This window comes from Crocuta crocuta, unplaced genomic scaffold (assembly GCF_008692635.1).
Source record: "Crocuta crocuta isolate KB4526 unplaced genomic scaffold, BGI_CrCroc_1.0 scaffold223, whole genome shotgun sequence".
NCBI classification, from domain to species: Eukaryota; Metazoa; Chordata; class Mammalia; order Carnivora; family Hyaenidae; genus Crocuta; species Crocuta crocuta.
Genome location: NW_027529426.1, coordinates 2,868,331 through 2,887,966, shown reverse-complemented (window position 1 = coordinate 2,887,966; position 19,636 = coordinate 2,868,331). Strand labels below are relative to the sequence as shown.

The following is a 19,636-nucleotide window of genomic DNA, read 5'->3' as shown; positions in this document are numbered from 1 at the left end:
TATAAAGATTTCAAGTAACCTCTACTTACTCTCCTGCCTAAAAATAAGGCAAATGTCTGAAGGGACTGCTTTATAAACAAAATCGGCCAAAATTTTAGATTGTAGACAAGGAACGTATACGAAATCACACAGGCTTTTGAGGGGAAAAAATGGCTTTGATATTTCTCGGCTTATACCACTGTATTAGGTTCCTTGCCAGTTACACAATTGCTTATTTTTCTTCATAGGCCTTAATGCTGTGAAGGTATTTGTTACTAAATACTCAGTGAACACAAAAATCTACTGGAACTCACGTGCATTTGGCACATCAGCTTCCACATACTACTTTAGAAATGGAAGAAGACAAGGTCGCTCCACCATGCACATGTGTGTCTCTTAAAACAAACAAGGTTTGAATATGCACCACACCACCTTCAAGCTTAACGTGCAGGGAGAGAAAACATACTAGTGTCTAAAAACGTAGATGCTAGATCATGTTATACATCATTTTGGAGGAATACATAGTTCTCAGGCAATAAACTGCTCACCCATGAAATGAAATAACCCTTCTAGGAAAGGATGATTAATTATTTAATAAACATCGTGTGTTTTTAACTTCACTGTGAAAAATAAATGGGTGGAAGTGCTCTACGAATCTCAATGGGCGAATCTCAATGGGCGGCATCCTCGGCCTCCAGCTCACTTCGCCCCACATTGTAGGTGCACAGGCGGGGGTGCTCGAGTGAGGGGCAGCGAGGGAGGTGGCGGTTCTCTGCCAGGTGCCCTTGGCAGGCCTGCTCTCGTGTATTCTCTCACACCAAGCTGCACAGAGGGTCTAAAGCCCCCATCTCTACACATGAGGACAGCAAGGCTCAGAACGAGTAACTTGCCCAGAGTCACAAAGCCAAGAGGAGGCAGACCCACGATCTGCTGGGGTGTGCTGACCTCCAAAGGTCTTTCTAAGATTCCATATCACTGGACCACCCAGAGAGGGGGGAAGTGAGGGACGAGAATGGAGGAGTGGAGAAGGGGAGAAAAGAGTCAGCCCACCCGACTGTGGCAGGGTGAGAAACGGTCCCCAGAGTATCAGGTCCTAATCCCTGGACCTGTAAATATTACCTTACCGGGGAAAGAAGATCTTTGCGCAGATAGGATTAAGTTGAAGATTTTGAGATGGGATATTATCCTGGATTATGGAGGTAGGCTCTAAATCCAACAGCAAATGTCCCTGTGAGGGAGAGGCCAAGAGGGCACACACACAGAAGAGGATGCAAGGCCTGGGGGGAAGGCCATGAGCAACCAGAAACTGGAAGAGGCCGGAACAGATTCTTCCCGGGGTCTCCAGAGGGGGAGAGTCTCGCTAACACCTTGATCTTGCCCACTGAAACGGATGTTAGACTCCTGGCTTCCAGGCTGTGAGAGAATTCATTTCTGTTGCAAGCCAGCAAGTTTGTGGCAATATGTCACGACAGGCACAGGAAATGAACACAACGGCCCACTGAGTACAAGCTGAGAGTTGTTGCTGTGTGCGCCTCAGCCTGGCCGGCATCCAAATACCAGGGGATGTACCCCATCCTGGTCAGGGGCTTGCAACTCTTTTTCTGCAGCTTCCTTCCCTCGTCCCCTGTGTGATCCTCAACACAAGAAAAAACTGCTGTGTTCGAAGTAACAGCTGAAAGGAGTAGGAAAAAGCACTGGTCCAGGGTTTAGGATTCACGGTTTCAGACACACTCAATCGTTTTTTGGGGGGTGCAGTACTGAGCAAGTCGTGTGAAAGTTCTACGTCTCATTTTCCTGATCTGTAAAAGCCATCATGATATGTCCTTCCGGAAGTCTCTGAAAAGATTAAAGGAGATAGTGTACACAGACCCTCAGTAAATTACAAAGGACTGTATTAAAACATGGAACGAGTTCTGATTACTCTCCTGTCATTCTCTTCTTGATACAATCAGAAGCATCTAGTATAAGGAGAGCATCATGTTGAGTCACATATGAGGAAGTGTAAGGCACCAGAGCTGGCTGGATTTATACTCTTCCTGGGGAGACATACACATCTACAACGTTAAGTAACAACACAAGCTTGAAAAGATTAGGTGCCAATTATACCTACATGACCACAGAGAGAAAATAGATTATAGAGCACTGCAGTGGTGTGAATATCCGGTCCCCTTCCTGGGGCAGGAGTGTATTTCCCCACCCCTTGAAGTCAGGCTCGGTCAGGTAACTTGCTTTGGCCATGGAATGTGAGCAAAATGTTGTTTCCAGGCAGACCTTTTAAGAGTCAGTGCATCCTTTTTTCCTGCGACCATGGCTAGCAATAGTCTGGTCTAGTTAGTGACTGTATCATCAGCCTCAGACGGAGCATGAGGGCAATGACTATAAAAAGCAGTGCCTCCAGTCAATCCGCCCTGGACATTTAGCAGAAGGAGAGTTGTTTTAAGCCACTGAGCCCTTTGGTTGTTATGGCAGCATAAACTAGCCAGGGCTGACTGATACAAAGGGTGACAGAAAGGCTAACAGTAGAGATGGGACCCAGACTAAGCCATAGGGACAGCAAAGTCATGTAGTACTTGACAGGTATATTACAAAGTGACTCATGGGTTTCCAGGATTTACAGAATCACTTACTATTCTACCTAATACACCCTATGAGGATAGGAACCCTGAAGCTTTTGTTCATAGCTACATCCTTGGACCAAGCACAGAAGCTGGTGCATAGTGGAGATACAATAGATAAGTATCTAATAAATCCCCAGAGAGGTAGATGGGACCATACAACAGAGAAAGGAGGGAGGAAAGAAATCCCATAGCCTGACACTTCAAGGTGGGAATGAGGATAATGCGGCCTTGGGCATGAAGTAAGCCAACACGGATCACTTAAAAATATACAAGTACAATTATGGTTAAATTATAATTGTAAAGCTTAAAAAAAGAAAGATGGTGCGCTTTCTGGATGATGACAGCCATTTCTATTCTCCTCCTGTCCTGATTAATACACTTCCTTGGAATAATCTGTTTTAATATCATGGTTCCAAGGCCTGAAAGAATGATTAACAACATTACGATTAAAAGTGACCCAAGATGCAAAGACTTAAGATATATACCATTTTTTAAAAAAAGAATCATTCTAATTTCTACAGCATAGACGTACTAAAACCTTATCTTTAAAAAAAAATTTTCCCTCCTTTTTATTTTCAACCCTTGACTTAATGAATTTAATGAACAAGATTAGGTTTTATCTTCCTTAATAAATATCCTCTATAGCTTCTCTTACGTCAATAAGAAAGACAAAGCAACTCTTTAGCTAGAAGCTATATAGAGATAAACCAAGATATTTCCTTTAGGTAAGAAAGGGGCATAGACAATCACAGCTAGGGCACTGAATTCGTGGGGGAAAATGTATTAAGAAATTCTACACCATCCATTAAATGTAATACTTTAGTAATCACCGCTTATCTTCGTCACGGGATCCCTGGTGGTAAGAAAGCTAAGTCGGCCAAGCAAGTGCTGTGAGGGCTGAGGCGGCTTCTGTGACACTGTTATTCTCTAAGTCATGGTGAAAGCCACAGATGTCATCTGGAGTGGTCAATAAATATTAACTGACTGTAGAGATACATTTTTAACTTGGCTCTTCTTTTAGCTGTTCAGGGATTTTACAGAGGGAAAAATACCCTCAAAGTGCTCCTGTTAAAGAATGCATAGTGTTTGGCAATTACTGAAAAATAGGGAAACCAGAGAAAATTACCTGTATTTTAAACACCCTATTGATTAATGGGGCACCACACCTGGACTCTGTGATTACTAAAATTTATATCCCATGTGTTTCTGTTAACTGGTTTACAAATAAGCAGCAAACATTCTAATAGGTTCTTAAGTGAGGAAAATGAAATTTAAAACTAAATAGAAGGAAGATGTAATTCTGTAAATCAATTATGTTAAATATTAATTTGAGCCACATTCAACCACTTCTCATCCACAAAAAACCACAATCATTTGGTTCAGTCTAATTACTGCAGTTAAGGATTTAATTTAACTTGAAACTTTCTGGCAAAAAAGGAAACAAGACAAAGGATGAAATTTTTACCATTAACCAAATTCTCTTAATTAATTAATTTAATTAATTGAGAGAGAGAGAGAGAGAGAGAGAGAGAGAGAGAGAGAGAGAAAATCCCAAGCAGACTTTGCTCTGTCAGCACAGAGCCTGATGCGGGGCTCAAACTCATAAACTGTGAGATCATGATGGTCAAGAGTAAGACGCTTAACTGGCTGAGCCAACCAGGTGCCCCCACCATTAACCAATTCTTTGAGAGAGAATATTCTCTGACTGCAAAGAAAGCTACACTCATAAGAATATACAATTTCAGGGTACCTGGGTGGCTCAGTCAGTTAAGTGTCTGATTCTTGGTTTTGGCTCAGGTCATAATCTCATGGTTTGTGGGTTCAAGCCCCACGTTGGGCTCTGTGCTGAACACTTCCTCAAAGAGCCTGGAGCCTGCTTCAGAATCTCTGTCTCTTTCTCTCTGTCCCTCCCCTACTTGTGCTCTGCCTCACTCTGTCTCTCAAAAATAAATAAATTTTAAGAAAAAAGTTAAAATAAGTTAAATGAATAGAGTACCAAAGAAAAAAATCCAAGAACAGAACACACAGGGAAGATAAGTATTGTCATGTGAAGCTTTTTTAGTTACATGTGAATCACTTTAAGAAGACACAGGAGAATTAGGTCATGCCACAAATGACATTTCTTATAGGTTACAACAGTTTGAAAACCAATGTACAGAAAAATCAGTGACTATAAAAAATGTAGAGGTTTACAAAATAATTTTAATTATTTAATTATTGACATGACAATTATTCAATTATTTAATCTAATAACTGTCCTTACAAAATTTATTTTCCTGTGGGTACACACACATGTAATCAACAAGTTAAATAAAGCTTCCTTCAGAGGTACTGGGGTGTCTCTGTAGGTTCTAGTGGTGAACCCAGAAGAGGGAATGGCTGCTTCAATAGAAGGAAAAATAAAGGTTTCATGAAGAGGCTTTAATGATTTCTCTCTTTATTTTAATGTTTTTATTTTAATTTTTTGAGAGGGACAGAGCATGAGTGAGGGAGGGGCAGAGAAAGAGGGAGACACAGAATCTGAAGCAGGCTCCAGGCTCTGGGCTGTCGCAGGGCTCGAACTCATGAACTGTGAGATCATGACCTGAGCTGAAGCTGGATGCCTAACAGACTGAGCCACCCAGCTGCCACTCACAAAAAGGCTTTAGAAAGTGAGCAGCTCAGGGTAAGGAAGTGCAGGGCTGAGGCCGAGTATGTGCCCTCGCCCACCGTGCTGGAGCAGAGGGGGAGTCTGGGGAGAGGCAGCTGGAGCAGGGGGCAGGGGTGAGATGACACGTCCCCCCAGGGAGTCCGGATTTCATCCTGCAAGCAGCAGGGAACATGCCTTCGCCTGTCAGAAAGGTTGACCGGTTATTTGGAGGGAAGCAATAGGTGACACAGGGAGAAGAACGGGGGTTAGGGATGGGGGTGGAGAGATGGGTGTAAGAAGTGGTAAGAAAAATTAGTTCAAACTGGGAAATAAAGGGAAAGGATGCCGTGTGCCTTTTCAATGTCACAGTGGGGCATTACTTAACAGGCCTGCCTAATGGTTGCTTAATTCTCTAGTACTGTGCTCTCCACTAGAAAGATAAGGCAAGCCAAACAGGTAATTTTAGCTTTTGTCACATTTTTTTTAAAAAAGGAAAGAGGTGGGATGCCTGAGTGGCTCAGTTGGTTGGGCATCTGACTTCAGCTCAGGTCATGATCTCATGGTTCGCAGTTCAAGCCCCGTGTCAGGCTCTGTGCTGACAGCTCGGAGCCTGGAGCCTGCTTTGGATTCTGTCCCTCCCTCTCTCTCTGTGTCTTCCTCGCTTGCTCTCACTCTGTCTCTCTCAAAAATAAACAAACACTAAAAAGTTTTAAAAATATATTTAAAAAAGGAAAGAGAAGCAAGTGAAATTAAAAATTTTTAAATTTTTATTTATTTTGAGAGAGTAAGAAAGCATGCACACACACGTGTGTGCACAAAGGTCAGTGAGGGAGGGACAGAGGGATGGAGGGAGGGAGGGAGAGAGAGAAAGAGAAAGAGAAAGAGAGAGAGAGACAGACAGACAGACAGACAATCAGGCTCCACACTGCCATGCAGAACCTGACATGGGTTCGTTCTTCACAAACTGTGAGACCATGACCTGAGCCAAAATCAGGAGTTATACACTAAACCGACTGAGTCAGCAAGGTACCTCACAAATGAAATTAATTTTAATAATAGATTATTTCATATGTCCAAAATCTTATCATTCAATATGTAATCAATATAAAATGCTGTTATGAGACAGTTCACATTCTTTTTTTTTTGCACAAATCCTAGTGTGTATTTTATACTGACAGTCCATCTCAATTCAGACTAAGCCACATTTCAAGGAATCAAGAGCTACCATGACTAGCAGCTATTACCCTGGACAGCCCAGCTCCAGGGAAATGTATCTTTCTGTGACTTACTTTTTACTAGTGATTAGGGCTCAGAGTCTGTGAAGTCAGCTGTTAATTTACAGAAGATTAATAAGATGCAAATAATTTCTATAACTTCATGCCAAAAAAATGCAGGCAACAATTTTATTGCCAGGAGAACATTAATCAATGTCGTATGTAACTTATCCATCTATTTTAACATTTTCTCTTCTCTGGCTGCTGTTAGGATTGTATTTATTTATTTTTTTAATTTTTTAAATGTTTTATTTATTTCTGAGAGAGAGAGGGAGAGACAGCATGAGCGGGGGAGGGTCAGAGAGAGAGGCAGACACAGAATCCAAAACAGGCTCCAGGCCGTGAGCTGGCAGTCAGCACAGAGCCCGACGCTGGGCTCGAACCCATGAACTGTGAGATCATGACCTGAGCCGAAGTCAGACACTTCACCAACTGAGCCACCCAGGCACCCCTGCTGTTAGGATTTTCTTTCTGCTTTTGGTTTCAGCCATTTGACTAAGATGTGCCTGGCTAGAAAGGAGTGAGTGAATATATTTCATTGATCTAGCTTGAGACTCTTTGTGATTCTTTTTATTTATTTTCATTTGTTAAATGTTTATTTATTTTTGAGAGAGAGCGCGCGCACATGGGAGCACGAATGAGGGAGGGGCAGTGAGAGATAAGTGATGCAGAAGCAGTTCCAGGCTCTGAGCTGTCTGCACAGAGCCCAAGGCGAGGCTTGAATTCACAAGCTGTGACATCATGACCTGAGCCAAAATCAGACTCTTCACCAACTAAGCCACCCAGGTGTCCCTCTGTGATTCTTGAAAGCACTTGTGCTTTCTGACAGCTTAATCAGCAGTTCTGCAGATGTTCAACATTTCGTATATTCCTTTGACCTGGCTTTGGTGTCCTGCTGGCTCCCTCAATCTTGAGCTAAAAAAATCTTTGACCTGTTACTCACTGTATAGTTTTAAAATTATATTTAAAACAGCCGTATTGAGGTACAACTGACATACAGTAACCAGCATATATTTAAAATATATAATCTGATAAATTCTGATATAGGTATACGCTTGTGAAACTATCACCATAATCAAGAGAGTGAATATATCTAGAACTTGCAAAGATTCTTGTTGCCTCTTTATAATCCCTGCCTTCTACCCCTCTCCAGGTAACTGCTGACTTGCTGTCTGTTATGACAGATTAGTTGACTTTGCATTTTTTAGACTTTTATATAAATAAAATCATACAATATATACTCTTTTTGTATGTGTGTGGGAGGGTTCGGGAGTCTGGCTTCCTTCACTCAGCACAAAGCTTTTGAGGTTCAGCTATGTAGTTATGTATATCAGTAGTTGATTCTTTTTTACTGCTGAGTGGATGTTCGCTGTATGGATATACCACCCTTTGTTTATCTTTTCACCCGCTGCTGGATTTGAACTGTTTCCAGCTTGTTATTATGTACTGCACATGAGGGCCTTTTTTTCTTTAACTTTCTGAAAATTATACTTGGATCTAAGTACTAAGGAGGCAGAGTCCGTAGGGCTTCACTACTCCCCGCAGGTGGCGAAGGTAAGGGGGGCCCCACGTTGTCAATTCGTGCAGCTGATGGCAAAGCCATCGCCAGAGAGGATCCAGCAGGAACCGAGTGAACAGAAGTGTGCGTGGAAACAAGCGAATGAAGTGAATGGATGCACAAAGACAGAAGACAGGGGTACGAATGACTTTGAAAACGGGGTCAGGTATGTGGCTGACATTCTCACTTCTGACCACGAATTTGTTTTGGTATTCTAGCAGCAGCTGCGATTAAACCAAGAGCAAGGGTGGCCCAGCCCTAGGTTAGCTAACTAGGGGCCGCCACACTGCCTATGACCTTGTGGTGTGTATGCAATTAGGAGAGACGCTTCTCTCAAAGGGAGTTGAAATGGACTTGAATTTTTCGAGTTCAGATATCTGTTTATGGATTTAGGAGTGACTTGTGCCCTCTTATTCTTTTTTTTTAATTTTTTTTTTTTTATGTTTTATTTCTAGGAGAGAGAGAGAGAGACAGCGTGAGCAGGGGAGGGTCAGAGAGAGAGGGAGTCACAGACTGAATCAGGCTCCAGGCTCCGAGCTGGCAGTCAGCACAGAGCCTGACGCGGGACTCGAACCCACGAACTGCGAGATCATGACCCAAGTGAAAGTCAGACGCTTAACCGACTAAGCCACCCAGGCGCCCCATTGTGCCCTCTTATTCTTATCCCTATTCCCACCCCAGTTATGCTCAAAAGAGGACAGGCCAGGAGGGCTGCTGAGGCGCCGGAGCTGGAGGGGAGGGGATACTTTTGATCTGAGCTAAATATCTATTTCACAGATTTGGTAATCAAAGAGGGATTAACGCTTTTTAAAAAATGGTACAGTTACCTGTGCTGGTGCTCCATGTAAAATTCCTGCAAAACGTACCCGCCCCCGGTCATTCCCTAGTTAGTACACCTCCTGGGCCAGACCTGGTTTCACTGCCCACATAGAGATGTTTGGTTCTACTGAGCTTAAGATGGAGACTTCTTTTTCTGGCTTTGTCTCCAACAGATCTGCACTGGGGGTACTCCCAGGGGAGTGGCAGGAAGGGAATAAGAGATCAAGAGGGGCGCCTGGGTGGCTTAGTCAGTTAAGCGTCCGACTTTCGCTTAGGTCATGGTCTCGTGGTTTGTGGGTTCGAGCCCCGCGTCGGGCTCTGTGCTGACTGCCAGCTCAGAGCCTGGAGCCTGTTTCAGTCTGTGACTCCCTCTCTCTCTGACCCTTCCCTGCTCATGCTGTCTCTCTCTCTCTCTCTCCTAGAAATAAAAAAAACATTAAAAAAATTAAAAAAAAAAAAAAGATCAAGAGGCGGGAGCCATGAATGATGTTCCAGTAACAAAGGGGCTCTCAACTCCAGCCCGACCCACTCCCTCCTGGGCTGCGGCTCAGTACAGAGCAAGGGCGGGTGAGCCTTGCGGAAGAACCATCTCCAACAGGCCAGAGCGCTCTGCACAACAATGCAGAGCTCTTGCCAATGCAGCTGGAGCCAGTCAGACTTGGTGATACAGGGTGGTGACTAGACCTAGAGACGCAATCAGAGGCTCAGGAGGTACGGGGCCTAGAGAAGTAATCTCCTGCTGGGGGTGGGGAGGGGGAAGGCAGCCTTGTTCCGTTGCTCTCTACTCACGGTTGCCTTCCTCCCCATCCCTCGGACCATCTGTTCGGCCAGGTCGGTAAGCCCCGTCCTTGGCTCTCCCCACCGACCCCACTTTCCTTAGAGCCTATAATTGTGTGCCCCTCCCCCAACCTACCCACCCCGGGGACTTTCGAACATTTCTTTTCCTTGGACACATTTTCAATGTAAAATATCAGACCAAATGACAAATTTTTCTAGGTTTTATTATTTTTCTTATTCCCTCTCTTTGCCACCCAACTTCTCCAGATATGTGCATGGTGCTAGATCCAGTCTGTCACCCACACTGTGTTCTTTTATTTATAGCCGAAACGATTATTCCTGCCTTTAGAGAGATTCAGCCTTTCTGTTCTGAACAAACTATGTGGCTCACTTATTTATATCCGGCCAAAAGTCTGATTTAGTATTTCTACTCTCTGTCCGTCATGTCCTTGCCGGCCTGATGCTGAACCACAGACATTTTCACCCTGAGAAACTGGGTGGTCCTTGCTTCAAGGCCTGAGTTTTAAGTCTTAATTCCTATTTTTGATTCCCTTTCTCTTCTCTTTTCTAAAGAGCAGGTCTCCAGGGTACTCTGGGAACCAGCCTAGAGGGAAAGAACTTCCAGTTGAAGTTCTAGTAAAGAAATACAAGACAGGCACCTGCACCCAGGCTGTGTGCTGTAAGAGGAGAGCAGGGTGCCTAAAGAGAGAAGCTGGTGAGCAGGAGGAGAGCAGCACCCGGGCCCAGGGAGAAGCTGGTACACTTCATGCTGGCTGGCGTATGACAGTGGCAAGACATACCTGGACCCAAGAGATTGGACTGAAAACTCGTTACAGGACAATTTTCATCCATTCTCACTGCTCTCTACTAAAAAATAACTCCACCAAATGCAAGTTATTCCCAGGATTTAATTCACAGCTATGATATTTAAACACCAAGCCTGGCTTAATAAGAGAGCTAGAAGAACATGGAGCCGTTGGCGGGGGGAGTGTCTAAACGTCAATGGGAGCTTTTGAGGAGGCATCAGCTCATCAGTAAGACTCACAGGGAACCAATAAGGGACAAATTTTAGATATTTAAAAACAAAAAACAATTTAAAAACAAAAAACCAAAGTGATGATTATTTCCCATGTGATTATATTTTTCCTAAATATTTCATAATAGGTTACAGTTTTGTCATTATCTTAATAAAAACAGTACTACTGGGGATAATGCGTGACATGCCTATGAAGCCACCTCCACATCTCCGCCATCCTGACAATGATCCACACTGCAGGCGGACAGTCGGGGACACTAAGAGCCCCCCGATATCAGTGCACAGGAAGACTCATGTTTAAATTGCAAGGGGTGGGATTCCTACTCCAGTATTGCTTCCCTTGACCTGCTGTAGCTCTTGAACACTTGACCTAGTCGCACAAGGTGAGAACTCTTGAGTCCCACGTGATGTTCTCTAATTCTTCTCGGCAACTGACCATGCTACTGTGATAATGTACTAGAAGACGACCAAAAATTTGGTCTTTGACCCAGTTCCTGGTACAAAACTCCCAAAACCCTTGTGATTTCCTGAATGACAGGAGCATCTTTTGTTATAATACTTGGATTTAGTCCTTGGTTCCTGACATGATAACTTTAAAAATTTTCCTAATCTCCATTGTGTATGGCTTTCTATGCTAAGGTTATGGCTGCCTTCTCCCTCCCCCCAGATACCTTCAGGACTGGGGCTGGTCACCAGAAAGACTAAGGGGTGATTAAAGGGTGGAACTTTCAGCCCCACTACCAGCTCCAGGGAGAGGAGAAGGGGGGAGATTGAGTTAATCACTAAAGGCCAATGGATTTAATCTATCATGTGGAGCTTCCATAAAAAACCCTAAACAACAGTGAACAGGGTTTAGATAGCATATGGGTTGGTTAATGCATCAGACGTCAGGAGGGTCATGTGTCCCAAATTCTCCAGGGACAGAAGCTCAAAGTCCCGTGTTCACAACTTTTCTGGACCTCACTCTATATATCTCTTCATTGGGCTGTTCATTTACATCCTGCATAATAAACTGGTAAGAGTAAATAAAGTGTTACCCTGAGTTCTGTGAGCCATTCCAGCAAATTATCAAACCTGAGGAGGGCTTGTGGGAGCCTCTGAATTGCGGACCGGTCAGGAGTATGAGCGCCCTGGAATTGTGACTGGCAGCTGAAGTTGGGGCAGTCTGGAGGGCTTAAGGGCTCAGCCCTTAGCCTGCGGGCGTCTGTACTAACTCCAGGTAGTTCGTGTCACAGTTGAATTAAATTGTAGGCCACCCGGAATTAGTATCTGCAGAGAGCTTGAGAAGTTTTTTGGTGTGAAAAACCCACACATTTGGTGTCAGAAGCGTTCTGTGACTAGTAATAGATCATAATAGGAGCCACATTATGTTCTCAATCATTGGATTTGCCATGAAGCCAAAAATCTCTGATGATTACATCTGAGTAAAAGGGTTCAATGTGAAGATTTATGTATGAAAAGTAGTAGCTACCCATTCATTTGCAGTAATAGTGGGCTTTTATATATTCACCAACCACCTAATCATTACAGAGCACGTGCAACATGCTAGTAACCAAGCTAGGCTCTGGGTTATAATACCTACAACTTTTTCTCCTCTATGAAATACTAATCTGGGGCTCCTGGGTGGCTCACCGGTTAAGCATTCGACTCTTGGTTTTGGCTCAGGTCATGATCACACGGTTCATGGATTCTAGCCCTGCACCGGGCTCTGTGCTGACAGTGCAGAGTCTGCNAAAAAAAAAAAATAAAAAAAATAAAAAAAAAAAAAAAAAAAAAAAAGAAGCCAGATCTTTAAGGACAAGGACCAGGCCATAGAGATCAAGGGCCTCCCTCCCGACCCTTGGTTGTTTTAGACCATCTGTCGTCTCTTGTCAGGATGAACAGAGGAGCCTCCTATTAGGACAGATGAAAGTCTCAGGAGTCTGGTCCCTGCGCTGTCGGAGCCTGAAGGATCATCTAAGGTAAGTCACACCCTCTGTCCTGAGCTCCCTAATCTCTAAATAAAGAGGTTGGGAGATGTTTCTACTAAACTGCTTTTTCAATTTAAAAGCCTCTGAGTCAAAGTTTTACATATTTTAGGGGCGCCTGGGTGGCTTAGTCGGTTAAGCGTCCGACTTTCCGACTTTCGCTTAGGTCATGATCTCGCGGTTCGTGGGTTCGAGCCCCGCGTCGGGCTCTGTGCTGACTGCCAGCTCGGAGCCTGGAGCCTGTTTCAGTCTGTGACTCCCTCTCTCTCTGACCCTCCCCTGCTCACGCTGTCTCTCTCTCCTAGAAATAAATAAAACATTTAAAAAAAAAAAAAAAGTTTTACATATTTTAATTAATTAACCCCAGTATTACTCAGGACCCTCCTGCCCCCCCATCCTACCCCCAAATTAAGCAGTGTTTTCAACAGAAATGAAAACAAGACAACAGTGTCAGCAAAACAAGAGGAAGAACTATGTGTCACAAGAGGCTTCTAAAACAACTCAGACCAGGCAGGGTCTTGCTGGCTAAAACCAGGTGGGACTATACTAAGCGATGAGAATATGAAAAAAAATATATTTGGTATACTTGAGACTCACTATATTCTTTAGATAAAAGTCTCCTGAGATCTTGACCAGATAAAACAATTATGTCAAGGTTAAATTCATTTGGAAATTCATGAATAATCTATTTTGATGAAATTATTCATCAAAAATAGAAAAGAGATGTGTATAAAGCATCTTCTAGAAAGACAGGTTTCATAATACAAACTCTAAGCATAAATCATATCACAGGATCAACATTTAATCTGAGAAAGTGCTTAAAATTTTTTTTAATGTTTATTTTTTAGAGACATAGAGACAGAGTGTGAGTGGGGGTGGGGCAGAGAGAGAAAGGGAGACACAGAATTGGAACCAGGCTCCAGGCTCTGAGTTGTCAGCACAGAGCCCAATGTGGGGCTCGAACTTGTGAATCGTGAGATCATGACCTGAGCTGAAATAGGACGCCTAACCGAGTGACCCACCCAGGCACCCCATCCAAGAAAGCACTTTTTAAAAAGCACTTGTGCCCAATAGCTGTGGTCACTGCTATTAATTATGAAGGGATATTATCTTGATTCTAGCACGCCCGATAGGCTCTCCATTTATGGATACTTATTAAAAGTAACTCCAATTTTTCTTAAAAACAAAGACAGCAATCTAGTGTTGGCACTAATTTTAATGAATGAGTTGACTGACCAGAGAAGCATTTTTCAAAGTGTGTTCCATGTGACTGTAATTCCATGAAGAAAAGGGTCCCAGTGAATATCAGCGCAGGAAAACCTCCAAGAGGGTCCAGAGAAAGGGGCTCTTTGCACTTTGTTTGACCCAGTTTCCCAACTGACCCTAAAATCTTTTTCCCTCTCAAGCACAGCGAATGAACATCCTACCTCATTGGTGCCCCACAGACACGGCTACAGACGTCACTCGGGGGGGGGGACACACCACGTATGGGGTCTGAAACCCTCTGACTATCCCATCCACCCGGGTTCCTTTCTCACGGGAAGCAGACGGGATCAGCAGATACTACTGCAGGCGGGCAACGTACGCAGGGATCCGTGTGCCCAGATCCTTCCCAGAAGGCGGGTCCATATCTACCCCAAGGGAAGAGGGGAATCCCTGTTAAAAGTCCCTCATGTTCAGAAACTATGTTTGCTTGCTTTGGGTACCTGAATGAAAGAAGAGGGGGAAGGCTGTTTCCCAGGGTCTGGATGAGTAAGAAGAGAGCGGGGGCCAGCAGTCGGCATGGGCCCCTGACACAGGCTCGGGGAGTCCTCCTGCCCGTCCTCAAACGACAGCCGGCAGGCTCACGGAGACAAGGGAGGTGGCTCTCCGGTGGTCTGTCTCGGTCACCGGGGGCCAAGTGCCAGCTCTAAGGCCCGGGCCACGTGTACCTGTGCGGACGCCCTCCTTCCCACAGCAGGAAGCGGCAGGGCAGGTGAATGTGGGTACTCCCCAGTGCTGCCTTACGCTGGAAATACAAGGCTTATGAAACCCCTTTTGCCAAACTTGAGGTCTGGAAGCCTTATATTTATCTCACTGTGATCAAAAGGAACCAAAGTATAGGGGTGCCTGGGTGGCTCAGTCTGTCAGGCATCCGGCTCTTGGTTGTGGCTCAGGTCATGATCTCGAGGTTTTGTGAGTTTAAGCCCTGCGTCAGGTTCTGCACTGGCAGCGTGGAGCCCGCTTAGGATTCTCTCTCTCTCTCCCCCTCTCTCCCTCTCTTTCTCTCTCCTCTGCCCCTCCCTTACTCACGCTGTCTCTGTCCCTCTCAAAATAAATAAATTAAGAAACAAAAGGAGCCAAAGGATAGAACAGCCAAGAGAGAGGAGGTAGCTCTCTCTTTCCTGGGCAATAATGCAAAAGGGCTCTATGAAACACCACAATAAAGGCAGGCACAACCCTCAAGAATAAGGCCAGCACTTCAGCCCAGTCCAGCAATGACCCCCAACCCACAGAGAGCGAACTTCCGGTGTGACTGCAACTCCGTCCAAGGTGAGAGGGTTCTCCGAATCAACCTTGGGGCTCGGTGGGGGGTGTCACAGCCAGATCACCTCCTCATCCAAAGTAAACTTACCCCCTAAGAAAACTTCTCCAGAGCAACTCAAAACCACTAGAAAGCCTTAAGATAGTGCTACACCCAGAGTAACTTTATAAATTCAGAAACTCCATGGCTCAGTGAAGCACTCTGAATTTCAAGAAAGATTTTGCGCCCTTCGAGCCTCTGGAATACACTTTTCTTCTTCCTTTGAACAACATCAAGAAATCCCCTTAGAGCCCTTGCAAACGAATATACTGCCCTGGTTTTCTGTGTGCACCTGGTACCACTAACTGACCAGCAGATTATTACAGGGGGAGGGGGAGAGAACGCAACCGCAGGAGTGCCGCTTGCCAAGCACATAGCAGAGCGTCAGTGCCGGGTAAGCTGTCCATGAATGTCAGGGACCGTTACTGGCGTTGCCATGAAATGGTTATCTTGTTACTCACCAGAGAACACAGAGCCCAACTTCCAAGGACTGTGCCTCCTGAGTTATAGATCCAACCAGCAAGTCTTTGCTGGGCACCTAGAGTGCTGAGCTGGGCGCCTAAAGGGCTGCATTCACTGTGTTGTCTCTTCCTCACATTTCATTAAACATATCTTTTTAGAATTCAGAGACAGAAACACAAAGAGAGAGAGAGAAAGGGAGAAGGAGAGAGAGAGAGAGAGAGAGAGAGAGAGAGAGAGAAAAGAAATCTCCTAAGAGATTCCTTTTTTTTTCATAAGGAAAGTTACAAAGGAATGCAAAATGGGCTCATTTTTGCAAGCAAAATGAAACACTGTTATGTTTTATTCATGCCAAGTGAAAACCCCTTTCCTTTGCAGCATTACAAATTGAATTTGCTCTTGTAAATTGCTGTAAGAAAAAAAAGAATTAAAAGCAAAAGAAAGTTTAAAAAAAAAAGGCAGGAATACAAAAGCCCTTTCTTCTAGGGAATGAAGACTCAAGGGACCAATGGGGAGAAATAGAATCTTTCACTGGCAAACATACTTTTTTATTCACTGCTTCCAAAAGCAATGCAACTCAAGGGCCCCCAACCCAGTACAGGAGCTTGAGGTCCTTGACAGCCAAAGTGGAGCCCTGAGGGAATTTTTAAATTACACTTATCTGTTAACACCGAGTAAGAATAAGAAGTGGTTTCAAAAACATGGTTAATCGAGCCCACATTTCAAAAAACATAACCGAGGCGGAATTCACACTGCTATCATTGGGGGGCAGCAGGCGGGGAGGGGGGGTGTCTCCTTGCCTTGGAGGTTGTAGGAAAACTAAACTCATCCTGTCTGCAACAGACCCTCATCCCTCTGTATCAAATGATAAGCTGTCCTTGAAACCTCCCTGAGGTCTGAATAAACCCCTCCCATATTCACCCTGTCTTTGAAAGGAAGCAGTGTAATTAGATGTATTCTGTTGCCTCCACGAATCAAGAGCTAACCTTCATTAACCATTTACCACATTAACTGTGCCAGTTGACAGCAGATACACAATTGTATATATATACAACATACACAAAAGCTTTGTGGCCCCTATTATGATCCCCATTTGACAGATGAGGGAAACTGAGATTCAGAGCTTGAATAATTTTGTCAACTGGAGTTTTGAATATATATTTTTTTATCCCTGACATGTGGCGTTTGGCCTCAACTTCAAAAACTGTGTAGGCTGAAAACATCATCAACAAAAATCTGCTCATGGCTTTATCTTAAGAAAGGTTCACAACCCCATCTAGTTGTACATGCATATAATGATCTTTATTGTGACTCCTGCCTTGAAAACAACCTTGGGACAGGAACTAGGGAAGGATTGAGCATCCTACACCCTTCCATTAAGGCTAACGTTCTTAATGATGAACAAACATCATCAGGCATTTTCCTTGAAATTTAACCAATTCATATCAACTCATCACCTGCGGTGCTACAGCTCTGGCATAGTAAGTGAATGACAGGTGTGTACGCACAAATTACCCACTCGTTCCCCCCCCTCCCCCCACCAGTGCACCTGGCCCAGCTGTCACCATTCATCACTCCGTTACAAAAGCTCAGGAAGCTCTATCCAATCAGCACGAGGAAGGCACTTCCACTTTCTCTTTTGCAGAATGAGAACCTTTTATTCTTATGTTTGGTTGTAGCAAAAATGCTTGTTCTTGGACTGAAGAGTGCATAACCATTTTTCTTTCTGGCTTGGGACTTGGAAATGAATCAAAAGACTACCAAATCCACCAGGATAAGCCAAGGCAGAGCCCCTAAGAGAGGACCACACGACCCAATACACCAGAATGCCCCGGAATGGAACCCTAAGCCCAAGAGAGTCATCTTTCTGTCATCTGGGATTTTCAGCTGCTTTTCTCCATTTCCAATAAAGCAATAACAAATCATCCTCTGCCCGATCCCTAAAAGCTAGGAGACCCTTAGATACTTTGAGAGCTGCCAAAGGTTAACTATAATTTAAGAGCTGAATGCATTTAATGTAGCCCAATTACTTAACAACGGTATCCGAGTAGGAGGTCTGTGATAAGTACCACTTTATTATTTAGAATATGAATGCGAACTTCCTTACTTCCAGCCACCCCGGAGAACAGAGGATTCACAACACGTCTAAGAAAAACTTGCTGTAAATAACAAATGTTCAGTAGAATTTTGGAAAAACATTGCACGAATTTTGATGTGACCAGACATATCAAGATGTTAAAAAAGATCAGGCAGCCCCAAACCCCAGAAGTTCCTAATCACCATGCTTTTATGATCTAAAGCTTGCGGTACCACCTCTCCTTTCAAGCAAGCCCTCTAAGGAGACACCAAAAGGAGGGCTTCTGAAATGGCTATGATTAACCCAGACTGCAGAGAGGGGGCGGGGAAAGAGACAGGGCTCCAGAGAGCCTGGGTGAGTTAGCAACTCAGAGGAGGAGGAGGAGCAGATGGGGAAAGATGCAGAACATGAAGACAGGATCCAGAGTTGATAAGAGGTTTGAGCGGCAAAAACCAGGAAGGGAAGTGGTTTGGAGGGTTTATGAACTAGGAGAGAGATGTGCTTTATTTAATCTTTTACATTTCTAAGGACAGTTTAATGTCACCTTTCATGTTCAGCGAGGACAACAACAGCGAGGCCACGCTTGGTGTGAAGGTAAGACTGGAGCAGGTGGAGAGGGGATGAGTGATGGCAGCACCGCAGGATACTCACCGGCCGTTGTCGCGGCCCACGCCCCACACGCGGATGCTCGCGATGGGCTGAGAGTGGAGCACGGTGCGGTCCATGGGGTCCACCAGGCTGAGCGTGTCGTTCTCCAGGATCAGGTACATGTCTTTCCCCTGGGACCCAAAAGAAAACATGCTCTTTTTCTCAGGAAGCAAAGGGTCGTGATGTGTGAAGCCATCTAGGGACATCATTTCAAGGGGCAAAGGAAGCCACCCCTGGAGTCTATAATTTGTATTCCTAAGAAAGCAACATCCTCTCCTGACTAAGCATAAGTCTGGGGCGCCTGGGGGGCTCAGTCGGTTAAGTGTCCGACTCCTGGTTTCGGCTCAGGTCATGATCTCACAGTTTGTGAGTTCAAGTCCCACATCGGGCTCTGTGCTGACAGGATGGAGTCTGCTTGGGATTCTGTCTTTCTTTCTCTCTGTCCCTCCCCTGCTTATGCTCTCCCTTCCTCCCTCTCTCTCAAAAATAAAAAAAACTTAAGAAAATATGCATGAATCTTTCCTATTCCCCCCACACCCAATTTCTCCCTCCCTTTCCAAGTCCTCCGAAATGTGTCACTAGCCTGCCTTATAGCCAGCTCTTATTTTTCATTATTTACAATTCTGATCTTGACTTGGGGGAAGGAAGGCTAATGGACGGAAGGGTTCCCTGGAGAGAATCTGGTCTTTCGCTAACTCCATGCCTGTCATTCTCACTACCTGTCTCTCTCCAGCCCTTCCTCTCTGGTCAGACCCTAGCAGGCATGTCCCCGACGGCCTTCCCACAACTGTGACCGTCCCATCCCTTCTTGGCATTTACAGCACTTTGCATCTATGTGATTTGGTTGACAAGTGGCAGGTGCCTTTGTGACATCTCTGGGTACTACAACAGCTAGTGTTTATAGGACTTCATCACATCGCAGATACTATGTGATGAAAGCCTCTGGTTTAATGCTTTACGGGACGTGGCCCATGGTCCCCCTCTCTGAGCAGGGTGATGCATTTCCTTGCAGCTGACTCAACTTAGAAACCCCAGCTGATCCTCCCAAAGGTCACAGACGCTGCCTCTACTGACCATCTTTGCACTGCTGGTCAGAACCAACGCCGACTTCCAGCCGGTCGTCTAAACTGAGAATGGCTGGTTAAGCATACAGTGTCCCTGAATGAAAATACAGCATGGCTTCCGTTGGGTCATTTGGCACACTTGTGTCTTACCACTCACGTCCTATCGAT

The 19,636-nt window shown here is 44.7% G+C and overlaps 1 protein-coding gene across 8 annotated transcripts in view; it reads right to left on the bottom strand.

Annotated features, from left to right (window-relative positions):
* The window catches only part of APBB2 (amyloid beta precursor protein binding family B member 2), a 375,901-nt gene that overhangs the window by 50,949 nt on the left and 305,316 nt on the right, over positions 1 to 19,636 (bottom strand). For all 8 annotated transcript variants that reach the window (XM_077758890.1, XM_077758894.1, XM_077758895.1 and 5 more), the window contains one exon: positions 18,408 to 18,535. In XM_077758890.1, coding sequence (XP_077615016.1) covers positions 18,408 to 18,535 — 128 coding nt within the window. The remainder of the gene's footprint in view (positions 1 to 18,407; positions 18,536 to 19,636) is intronic.